At 47.9% G+C, this 12,415-nt stretch overlaps 1 protein-coding gene across 1 annotated transcript; it reads right to left on the bottom strand.

Moving 5' to 3' along the window:
* Positions 1-1,842: 1,842 nt before the first annotated feature.
* Positions 1,843-3,637, bottom strand: LOC109748079 (3-ketoacyl-CoA synthase 4-like). Its single transcript, XM_020307135.3, has one exon. The coding sequence runs from the start codon at positions 3,594-3,596 to the stop codon at positions 2,139-2,141; it is 1,458 nt and encodes a 485-aa protein (XP_020162724.1). The 5' UTR covers positions 3,597-3,637; the 3' UTR covers positions 1,843-2,138.
* Positions 3,638-12,415: the final 8,778 nt, after the last annotated feature.

Here is a 12,415-nt window from a genome sequence, read left to right as displayed (position 1 = left end):
TCATCGGGTGAGCTAAGATGCTGGCATTGTCTTATCTTAGTTGGTTTTAGAGTTAGGTGGTAAGGGCATGCATCTTGAACGTGGGCCTCCAAAATGGCTGCATGCGTCTTGACCGAACTGTTCGGACGTACTTTGTCATCCAACACGGTATCCCATAGGTCTGTAGACGTGTCCGGTTGTCTAGAATCCCATAAACCGGACATAAACATGGGGGAGCTTTGTGGGAGTCCGGACCGCCGCCAATTAGGGCTCCAACACCCCCGGCCCACTCAAATCGCCCTTTCCGGGTCATTTTCGTCCACTCCGTACCTGCTCTCCGCTCCCTCCTCGTCTGACGCCGCCGTTGTATCTCTTCGGTTGCCGCCCAGGCAATGCCAGACGTCCATAGTCCCCACCCACGCGCCTGCTCCCTTTGGACTATGTCGTCGTCCACCCAGGATCCGTCCGTATCTAGGTACCTTCTGCCCCCCCCCCCCCTATTGACATCGTCCATGGCGGACACCACCCCCGGTAGGTGCTCAGTCAAATGCCATATTGAGCTTTTTTATTGAACTTCTTGTTGCTTTCTAGAGTAAGCATGATGACAGGGTACTCGGTGATGAAGAATGAGTTGTTGTGTGATGCGTGGAAGGTCGTATTTGCGGACTTTATAGGCATGAGGAGCTTCACCTTTTGGCAAAATGTGCATGCTTCATTTCATGAGCAAAAGCACAAAGCGTTGTACAACTTGCAATTGATCCATGATCACACAGTGAAAACGTGTGCCTGTCGGTGGTACACCATCTCCAACACCATCATAAAGTTTTGCGGTGCGATTGCATAGGTGGAGAGAAGGTAGCCACCGGACTCTTCAACCATCAAGATCGTAAGTTTTGTTTCTTGTTGCTCTGCATATTGGCCCATTCATTGATCCGCTCAATGATGCAACTTGATAATAATCACATTGTATAGCCCGGACGTACTGCCATGTTGTTACCACAGGACCGAGGGCGGGTCATTTACGTTGATACATTATTGGATGAACCTCAAGTGACACAGTGCATGGGACGACATGCGCTAAATCTGTCTGGAGTATTGTTGAATTTGGAATTGACGAATTTAAAAAACTTGTTGAACATCTGATTATCTCGAACGAATATTTATATTTGAATTGTTGTTGTACTAGGGATATTTGTGTGTTTATGGATGAATTTTGTTATTTCCTATAGCTATTTTGAGTGTTGCGGAAAGAGAAAAAAGCAGGGGCGGGCATTTAGGGGACATGATTAGATGGCCGGCTCGCGTATTGTGTCTGCAAACGGGTCCGGACGCGGTCTGTAGCTGGATAGTGTGTTCGTTTTAGGAGTCGGCGTTAAAGATGCCCTGGTAATTTGAACTTCATGAAGAATGATTGTGCAAACAATTTATGACCAAAGTTGAATACAGTCAAAATACGCCATGGATTCCGAAACGAAAGGCAGGATACAAGATCGAAGTACAATAAAAGTGAGAAAACCCAGATGAAGGTTGCGATCGAGCTTAGTCTCCGCTCTACCAATCACCTTGCAGCAGCTCCAAACAACGACTCGACGATCAACAGCAACTAGGCAAGCCAAGCAAGCAAAGTGAAAGTACGTACGTACGCACGGCAAGGCACAAACAACACTGCCGAAGGGTGGACTTGAGAAAAAAAAACAAGGGAGGACGTTTAGACACGGTTGGATGGCCGGCTCGTTCCGCAAAGGCATCCGAACGCGATTCACATCCGATAGTGTGTCCGTTTTAAGGGTACGCGTTAGAGATGCCCTAAATTGGTAATGTAAACTTCATGAAGAATGATTGTAAACAATTTATGACCAAAGTTGAAAACAGTCAAAATACGCCATGGATTCCGACGAAAGGCAGGAAACAAGATCGAAGTACAATAAAATAGAGAAAGCCCAGATGGAGGTTCCGAGCTTATTCTCCGCTCTACGATGAAACAACGACTCGACGTCGACGATCAACAGCAACTAAGCAACCCAAGCAAGCAAATTGAAAGTACGTACGTACGCACGGCACAAACAACACTGTCCTCGCACTTGCAAACAAACAGTCTCCTCTGATCCATCCAGGAGCCCAATCACCCTACACCCATGCACTAGGTACGTACGGTCAGATCAAGCCAACGGGGCGCCCGGTGCCCTCGCCGGGTAGCGGAGGACGCAGTCGCCCCACGGCCCCTCGTCGGCCGCCGCGGCGTCGCCGTACGCCGCGACGCGCTCCCACAGGGCGCTGCTCGCCTTGGGCCCGCTCCCGATGCCGAGCTGCCACACGCGGTCGCCCCGCCGGACCCGCCCCCTCGCCTCGTGGTACCCGAGCTGGTACCACAGCGACGACGCCGACTGGTTCCCGAACCGCTGGAACGTCGCCAGCGCCGCCTCCGCCTCCCTCTCCCCCAGCCCCAGCCCCTCCGCCAGCCTCCGTATGTTCGGCATCCCCGACGACGGCAGGCAGAAGTGGCTCGCCGCCGCCAGGAAGTTCGGCTTCGGCGCCTCCACGCGGCCTTCGCCGCCTTGGACCTTCTTGCTACTCCGGCGGCGGCGGCGGAATCGCACGAGCGCGGCGGCGTAGCGGAGCTTCTCGTGCCACGGGAGGATGGAGGCGCCGAAGCCGGGGAGGTGGGCGCGGAGGAGGTCCCGGAACACACGGCCGAGGCCGCGGCCGATGGTGAACCCGGTGATGCCCTCGTCGTCCTCCTCCCTCACGGCCAAATTGTAGCCGCAGTCGTCGGCCGCAATGGTCGTGCGCTTCAGCGCGACGAGCCGGTACTTGACCGGCGCTGCCGCCGATGCGGTGTTCGACAGCAGCGCGGCGGCGCAGCCAGTGCGGAAGAAGCAGTTGAGCAGAAGCTTGCTGCGGTCCCTCCCTCTGTACCACCCGATCGTGACGATCTCCGCGCTGACGACGACGGCGTAGTCGACGGCGCCCACGTGCGCTCTCAGGACGCCCCTCGCGACGTCCACGCCGACAATGCCCGCGGCGCACCCCATGCCGGACAGGTTGAAGGTCTTGACGTCGCTGGGCATGCGGTAGCGGTTGGCGATGATGGCGGTGAGCGACGGGGCAGGGCCGAACCCGCTGCAGTTGACGACGAGCGCGCCGACGGCGGACGGCGGCACACCCGTCTTAGCGAACAGCTCGTCGAGCGTGGGGAAGAAGAGCATCCCCGCCTCCTGGACGGCGTCGGCGTGCGTGGCGGACGGCGGGAGATAGTGCAGCGCCGGCGGAAAGTAGGTCTCGTCGCCCATGCCGCTGTCCTCGACGACCCTGGACATGAACTCGACGCTGCCGTCGTCGAAGCAGCCGATGAGGCGGAGGTGCTCGAGCAGGCCCGGGATGGTGACGCGCAGCCGGCGGGGCGGCTTCAGGTACGCGAAGTCCACCAGGCCGATGTCCGCACGTCGGCCGGAGCGCCACAGGTGCGTCATCATCGCGCAGACCGGGAGGAGGTACAGCGCCGCGTGCCGCCGGAAGACGAGGACGGACAGCTCGGCAACGAGGCACAGGATGAGGACGGCGACGCCGAGGACGCCGTGCACGGCGGCGAGGAGGTGGTCTCTGTGCGCCATCTCCATGTCCGTTCGGCCGGCCTGCTTATCTCGCGATCTCTTGAATGTTTTAGACACTGATGATTTTCCTGTAGTGTATGTGTGTAGCGTGCGATGCGACGGCCCTTATATGGTGCGTCGTCTCCAGCGCAGCTCATGTGACCGTGACAAGTCTGCATGCACATGTGCACGCCATGAATTTTGTGTCCGTTGCAAAGTACGTACGTCAAGATTGATCGTGTTGCCCGCGTAACATGGTCGAAAACTGCTAAAAAAACAAGACGGTTTGCTTTGAGATCGATGCAACCAGAGTTGAAGCAGGGACAAGATCGATCCGGCCGGCCACATAAAAGCGAAGAGTAGTAGCTTTCGCCATGAAAGCAGCCGGCGTATGAACAGTAGTGGTAGCCGCCCTCTAGTGTCCTGGTTACAGACGCTGCACGTATACGTGCCGGGCAGTAGCTAGCATGGTCAAGCCTCTACATGCACGTACCATGATGCAGTAGCTACGCTAGGTACGTAACGTACGTAGAGCCGATCGATCTCGATCGTGTCGTCCTAACGCGCGGCGCACATGGGCGCTGACGAGGCAGGCATCGTGCATGCTTACACGGGAATGGCCAAGCAGGAGCGCAAATGCGCAACGCACGGTTGGTGAAGGGTGCAACATGGGTGGCACCTCCAAGTCCTTTCCATGGTCGATTCAACTCGGTGGCTCCGGCTACAGTGTCGACAAGCTAACGAGAGGGAGGGGGTGAGATCGATAATAATGCATTTTCTAGCGAAGGATTAAATGTACCGGGTAAAAAACAATCGTTCAACATTTTTTAGAGATCCATGCAACCTTCTACGTGTGGTGTGGACACCCATAGCTGGCGAACGTTCATCAGCTAGGGTGGCATTTGCGAACCCTGGATGGCATTTTTTGTAGACCCATATAGCTAGCGAAAGTTGTTTAGTTTTCACTATTTCAATTTCTCATTGATAATAAGATTGCGAAATTTTAATTTCATATTTCTGTATCACATTAATTAATTGTTTTTATAAATAATTTAAATCAATTTGAAATACATGTTTTGTTTAAACATATATTTAAAAGATCTAAAAAACTTTTTTTGAAATATGTTTTAAAAAAATTCTGAAATTGAAAATAGATGCGTGTTATTAATATTGACGTGGTGCTGAAAGAGGTACAATATTTCAAAAAATAAGTGACATGCTTATCGAAATGCATCTGGTATCGAAGCTCAGATGCTAACAAGATGATCTGGTATTGGAATGCCTCTCGTATAGGTCATTTGGGCACCCTTCAACCAAAAATACTGATGACTTATCAAGACTCACCCTTTGACCAGAAGCACTGCTGTATAAGTTTAGCACATCCCTAGCTTCATCGGCAGCCTGGGGTGAAGTTCTCATAAAGAGGATACTATCATCTGCACACACAAAAAAGGCTCATCGTTGGTGCCATTGGTGCCACCTTCAAATCAATTACCTCCAAGAGTGCACATCTAGCTTTCAACAAAGAAGATAAACCTTCAGTAGCTAACAGAAATAAATATGGAAAAATATGATCTCCCTGTTGGATTCGTTAGGTCGGTTTAAAATTCTCAGGTGGTCACCATTGAAAAGAACTGAACAAAACCAAACTTTCCCGTAAGGGATATCCAACACGGACCCTCAAAACATCTACATACGTCCAAACATAGCTATTCGGACACAGTTTACCATCCAACGTGTTACCCCATCGGTCCACGGACCAGTCCAAAATCCCAAAACTAGGGAGGCTTTGCAGGCGACCGCTGCCAGATACGCATCTGCAACCCAGGACCCACCCCAAAACCTCTTCTGCACATGCGCCCTCTCTCACGTGAAGCAGTTCCCGTACATTCATGCTGGTCGGCGCCGCATTCATGCCGGCGCAGAGCGGACGCGATCTCTCACTGGAGCCGGCATTGAAGCAGTTTGTTGGCCGAGAGTGCCGCCCACGCCGCGTCTCAGTCTCCATGCATGTTCAATATTGGAGCGACATGACTAGATGTATGGGACGGCTGGTGCCCTCCATCTGCCTACCGGCATTAAACAGGCGTGGTAGCCGAAAAACACGCTCCGGCGCCTACATTGACACAGCCCGCCGCTTGGCCTGTTTGTCGCCCACTATTTAAATGCAGCCTCCCTTGCACGATCTGCACCACAGCCCGACCGCTTCCGATACTCCTTGATACACCACCTTCGCCATGGCCATGAGCTCTAGAGCGATGTGGTAGAGCCTCTCCATGAAGCACAAGCACGAGGTGGTCGACCTTTCGGCCGGCTAGCAGGGCCTTCGTGTATGTCGGTTACAGGCAGGCTTTTTGGCATGCTCGCCAGAGGTGAGCGACAAGGATCCGGCGCCCCTCCCCGCGCCGGTCTTGTTGGGGAACGTAGTATTTCAAAAAAAATTCCTACGATCACGCAGATCTATCTAGGAGAAGCATAGCAACGAGACGGAAGAGTGTGTCCACGTACCCTCGTAGACCGAAAGCGAAAGCGTTTAGTAACGCGGTTGATGTAGTCGAACGTCTTCGCGATTCAACCGATCCAAGCACCGAACGTACAGCACCTCCGCGTTCAGCACACGTTCAGCTCGATGACGTCCCTCGAGCTCTTGATCCAGTTGAGGACGAGGGAGAGTTCCGTCAGCACGACGGCGTGGCGACGGTAATGATGAAGTTACCGGCGCAGGGCTTCGCCTAAGCACTACGACGATATGACCAAGGTGTGTAACTGTGGAGGGGGCACCGCACACGGCTAAGAGAAGACTTGTTGTGTCTATGGGGTGCCCCCTACCCACGTATATAAAGGAGGGAGGGAGAGAGGTCGGCCCTCCTAGGGGCGCGCCAAGTGTAGGGAGTCCTACTAGGACTCCCAAGTCCTAGTAGGATTCCCTATCCTTTTCGGAGTGGGAAAGAAGGAAAGGAGGGAGAGGGAGAAGGAAAGGGGGGGGGGCGCGTGCCCCCACCCCTTGTCCAATTCGGTTTGGGCAGGGGGGAGGCGCGCGCCACCTTGTGGCCCTTCTTCCCTATCTCCACTAAAGCCCAATAAGGCCCGTTAACTTCCCCCGGCGAATTCCCGTAACTCTCCGGTACTCCAAAAAATACCCGAATCACTCGGAACCATTCCAATGTCCGAATATAGCCATCCAATATATGAATCTTTACCTGTCGACCATTTCGAGACTCCTCGTCATGTCCGTGATCTCATCCGGAACTCCGAACAAACTTCGATCATCAAATCACATAACTCATAATACAAATCGTCATCGAACGTTAAGCGTGCGGACCCTACGGGTTCGAGAACTATGTAGACATGACCGAGACACATCTCTGGTCAATAATCAATAGCGGAACCTGGATGCTCATATTGGCTCCTACATATTCTATGAAGATCTTTATCGGTCAAACCGCATAACAACATACGTCATTCCCTTTGTCATCGGTATGTTACTTGCCCGAGATTCGATCGTCGGTATCATCATACCTAGTTCAATCTCGTTACCGGCAAATCTCTTTACTCATTCCGTAATGCATCATCCCGTAACTAACTCATTAGTCACATTGCTTGCAAGGCTTATAGTGATATGCATTACTGAGAGGGCCCAGAGATACCTCTCCGATACACGGAGTGACAAATCCTAATCTCGATCTATGCCAACTCAACAAACACCATCGGAGACACCTGTAGAGCATCTTTATAATCACCCAGTTACGTTGTGACGTTTGATAGCACACAAAGTGTTTCTCCGGTATTCGGGAGTTGCATAATCTCATAGTCAGAGGAATATATATAAGTCATGAAGAAAGCAATAGCAATAAACTTAACGATCATAATGCTAAGCTAACGGATGGGTCCTGTCCATCACATCATTCTCTAATGATGTGATCCTGTTGATCAAATGACAACACATGTCTATGGTCAGGAAACTTAACCATCTTTGATTAACGAGCTAATCTAGTAGAGGCATACTAGGGACACTTTGTTTGTCTATGTATTCACACATGTACTAAGTTTCCAGTTAATACAATTCTAGCATGAATAATAAACATTTATCATGATATAAGGAAATATAAATAACAACTTTATTATTGCCTCTAGGGCATATTTCCTTCAGGTCCCTGCCAGCTTCACCATGGCGCAGGCGCACTTCATTGCCATCATGACAAAGGTGCAGCCGAAGGAGCAGCAAGTGTCGGCGTTTTGGTAGGTGCGGGATGAGTAGCACTACAATGTAGCCCTCCTGGAGCATCACTTGTTGGCTAAGGGACAAATATACAACGAGGTCGCGAGCGCGGAGGTCGTAACGGCCATAGCCGTGGAGGGCCCGAATTTCAGTGAGAGTAGCGGGCGCTCTATGAGGTCGCATGCAGTGCTGGAGCAACGACAGCAAACGGGCAGGCGACGAAGGCGCTCGTGGACAGGAATGTCGGCAGTTGCGCGCCATTCACGTCGGCAGCTACTTGCCATTGGCACCACTACGACCACGAGACAGGCCCGTCCATGTCCATCATCGATCTCACCTCCAACGGCGATGATCAGGCGGCGGACTCCGATGAGGAAGAGTAGGACATGAGAGAAGGTGGCTCCACGTGTCCCATGTGGGCTACTCCATATCATGTGTCCTAATCTTCCTCGCCGGTGACCTGCGGCTTCACTTCTCGGGCTCACGGTCGTCGAGGATGCTAGACATGGAAACAAAAGGGCTTGAAGAACGAACGTGGACTAAGATTTACACTATGCTAACTTCCAGACGCTTCTGTTTAATGAAATATGTTAAAAATGTAACGAATGTGTTTCAGTTTAAATAAAAATTATTTGGTTATGGGAGCAACTATCCGAGGGTTACCCCTTGGAGGGCACCCACTAGGGTCACTTTCTTGGCATGTGAGCTCGTCAAGTGGAGTGCGCAGCCACCGTCGCCTGTCGCGTGTTGGGCGCTTTTTCAGGATTTTATTTATTTTATTTTTTCTATACGCGTTTTCAGGTTCCAGATGGTTGTCCATGAGAAGCACAAATTTTCTTCCACCAGAAGTATAATTGTGCTTCTTGGAAAGGAGAAAAAGATGTTATTCCACGTGAAGCAGATATTTGCTTCTCGTGGAACCACAGATTTGGTTCCAGGATAAGCACTATTATACTTCTCAAAAAGGAATAAAAATGTGCTTCCACAACTAAAAAAAAGTGATCTTCTCGTAAAAAAAATCAAAGACCACAACCGTGCTTCCACGCTTCGGATTTTTCTTCTGCTTTTTTCTTTATTCTTTTTTGTTGTTGCTGTTTTTTCGTAAGAAAAGTTCATCAAAACCTATTACATGAGAGCTAGTTTTGAAAATCTCGATGCGAGAAATTCAATAATGAAAACGGTTCGAGACTTGAACGCACGGTTCAAGAGATAAACCATTTTGAATAAATAAATCTAGAAAAAGAAAAAAACATTCAGATTGTGACAAATGACGTACATGAAGTGCACCACTTATTATCACCTGAGAAAGTGGGGATGACCTTTGCAAGTGATATTTCGGCCATTCTATGAACGTCTGCGTCTTTGTATTGTGAACCTGGCCTAGCGCATCTTCCTTGTACTACTGATTATGGTGGACTAAGCAGGGCAGGGCTGCATGCACACGATCGGCGCAGCGTTCTGGCCCATCATTGTTGCAGAGCGTTCGGTCTTTTTGCTGTGTTTTTGTTGTTTTTTACTGTTTGGGCCGGGTTCCCTTTAATAAAAACTGTTTAGGCATGTCTCAAAAAAAATTGTTTAGGTGGGTTTTATTAAAAAATAAAGGTTTTCACTGTTTCAGGGTCAGATTTTTTTGTTTTTCTTTTGTTATTCATTTCTTCACCGGTTTTCTTGCGTTTTCCTTTTCTCTTCGCTTTTCCTTTTTTTCCATCTACTTTTTTCATCGTCGGCAAAGATTTTCTTAGTTTTTTTTTACTTTCACCCTTTTTTGTTCATTTGTCGTTTTCACTGGCTTTTCTTTTCTTTGTTATTTTTCATTACTTTTCTTTGTTTCTTTCTTGTTGTTCATAAGTTTTTTAGTTTTCTTTGTTTCCTTCTTGGTTTTCACTATTTTTTAAGTACTGCCTCCACCTAGTGTCAAAAAACATCTTACATTATGAGATGGAGGGAGTACAAGATTTATATTATTTTCTTAAATACAATTTCTGAACAATTTTGAAAATACAGGGTCAATATTTTTTCAATACGTGGTCAATGTTTTACCATGAACATTTTTATACACATGTTTAACATTTATAAATACAGAATTAAAATTTTCAAATATTTTTTATATTTACTTTTATTCAATGTACATTGTACATTTTTCATATACATTAAAAAAATGTAATACATGTTTAGCATTTTTTAAATATATGAGCAACTCTCTTTTTCATACACATTGTATATTTTTTGTATTCATTGATCGTATAAATAATAAATATTTTTCTACATATATTTAACCTTTTTTAGGTGCTTGATTAATAGTTTTTTAAATGCATGACAAACATTTTTTCATACACATTATATGTTTTTGTATACATTTTTCGTAGACATGAGACTCATTTTTTCTTCATAGATTAAACATTTTCAAATGCTTGATTAACATGATTTAATAGATGATCAAAAAATTCATACACATTATATATTTTTTAAACATTTTTCGTATACATGAGAAACAACTTTTTCTATTCTGCTTCAACATTTTTCAAATGCTTGATTAACATTTTTTTGAATACTTGATCAACTTTTCTCATACACATTTTATACATTTTTCGTATACATGAATACACATTTATCATTTTTCATATGATTGATTAACGTTTTCAATGTTTTATGAAGAAAATTGCGTGTGTGTATATATATATATATATATATATATATATATATATATATATATATATATATAATATTTTGAAATATAAAATGTGATTAAAAGAAAAGGAAAAAATGAACCTCAGGCATGTGGTCTTGCTTGCTGGGCCGGCCCAGTGTCGCTCTCGCCTTCAGCCGGCGCAGTAAGCGAGCTTATCGAGACATAGGCTCACCCTTTCATGCAGGCCCCCGGAGGAATCTCGATTGCCCACCACGACAACATTCTCTCTCCTTATTCTTTTTCGGAAAAGGCTACCCAGTGAAGTTACTCAAACGTTTATATATTAACCCACCATGTTTACCTATTTCTTCTACACACACGAGTCATTGAAACTAACTTTCTCCTTCCTATATTTTATCTCTACAGTAGTTATCATGTGTAATGATTTCTTTTTGGTCGCTACTCTCCTAACTGACGATTCAAAGTGGATATGAATGTCCATTCACCCTACCACCCATCTTCCTTCTAGCTTCCTTGATCAACGAGGAGTAAAGATCCAAGGGAGTACAATACACTTTATATTCACGTCTTGAATAATGAGGAGGGGTAAAGAAGAAAGTCCGATTTCTATCCCCTTTGCGGATATGCCCTTATTCAGCTCTTGAAAGAAAGAGAAATAGAAAAAGAGGATGATCAAACTCAACTAGACGACAGTTTTTTTGATCAAACCTCTCTTGTTTAGTCTTCTCCTCATAGCGAGTTTTGCTTTTCACTTCGCGTCTCCTAAACACTAAAAAATTATTGTGGAAGGCAAGTGTTTCAACCAGACAAAAACTTTGTTGGAAATTACCCCTTTCCTGATCGGTACTAGGACGGGAAAGAATAGTTGGGATAACAAATAACCATCAGGTTTGTACTTTACATATCCCGAATGAGTATTAGGAAAGTCCTATTGGTTGCTACTTCCTCGAGACCGCTTGGAAAAGCATTAATAAAAGGTTCGAATGGTACGATCCCTTCGTCACCCCGAGAATGAAAAGGGTGATTTTGTAGTTTTTGGTCTATGAAGATGGGTTGTTAGGTGCTCCATTTTCTCATTGATGATGAACCTCAACATTGATAAGGGATGTATGAATTCTCGAGAAGAGAGAAGCCGTGGGGATCCTACGAGGGAATAGAAAGTTAGATCTACATGGAATCTCATCTGAATCACCCCATCTATCCTCCTAAGTTGAAGTTTGTTTGGTTTCAAACTCCAATTCAAAAGGCTACCCGGTGAAGAAACGAAAACGACTGAATCCTGTGCCCTTGTTCTGAATTGCGGAGGGAGTTCGACGATGTTAACCACGACTTTCCTTGCTTTGTTCGGTTATATCATTTCGCCATAGTAGTAGCTGCTAGTAGCCTAGTACTGCCTGTGATTCGAGAGTTCCCGGAGAAACGTCGAGCACGCGGGCGTTGGGACAGTGATAGCGAAAGCGACGCCACAACCTCGCTCGCCCTCCCTGCGGCAGCAGTGCGGCCAGCAGCTACGTCCAAAGCCAGCGTGCTCCGCGCTCGCGCTGCCGATCGTGCCCGTGGATGCTGCTTGAATGAAGAGGCCAATTCACCTGCATCCATGGTCCCATGTCCTGTGGCGGCCGCCATGGTTGTTCACTTGTCCCGGCCCCGGTGGCCGCGACAAAGTGGCATCTTCTTCCAGACCAGCGACAGCAAGCCAAGCCAGGGCAGGGTTGCCTTCCCGTTGCCGACTTGGAGCCTTCTGGAGCTTCAGGCCCATCCTCCCGAGCTATGCGCTTCCTTCCAGCAGCAATATTCCCGTCCTTCCGCAAGATGCCGAGAATGGCAGCCGGCATGCAGGCCCGTGCGTTATCGGACCGGCCGGCCACCCACTGAAAGCAACTCAAGTTACTGAGCCCCAGCGTGACCGACGACCGATCGTCCTCGTCCCGTAACACGGACTGGATACCCGGATCGAGGGCGATCGATCCGGGTGTC

This window comes from Aegilops tauschii, chromosome 5, assembly GCF_002575655.3.
Source record: "Aegilops tauschii subsp. strangulata cultivar AL8/78 chromosome 5, Aet v6.0, whole genome shotgun sequence".
In the NCBI taxonomy this organism is placed as follows: domain Eukaryota; kingdom Viridiplantae; phylum Streptophyta; class Magnoliopsida; order Poales; family Poaceae; genus Aegilops; species Aegilops tauschii.
Note: the sequence above shows the minus strand (reverse complement) of the source record. Positions and strands in the feature narration are given on the sequence as shown.

Coding starts and splice junctions, on each gene's coding strand:
- LOC109748079 (XM_020307135.3), bottom strand. CDS start 3,596: ATGGAGATGGCGCACAGAGACCACCTCCTCGCCGCCGTGCACGGCGTC.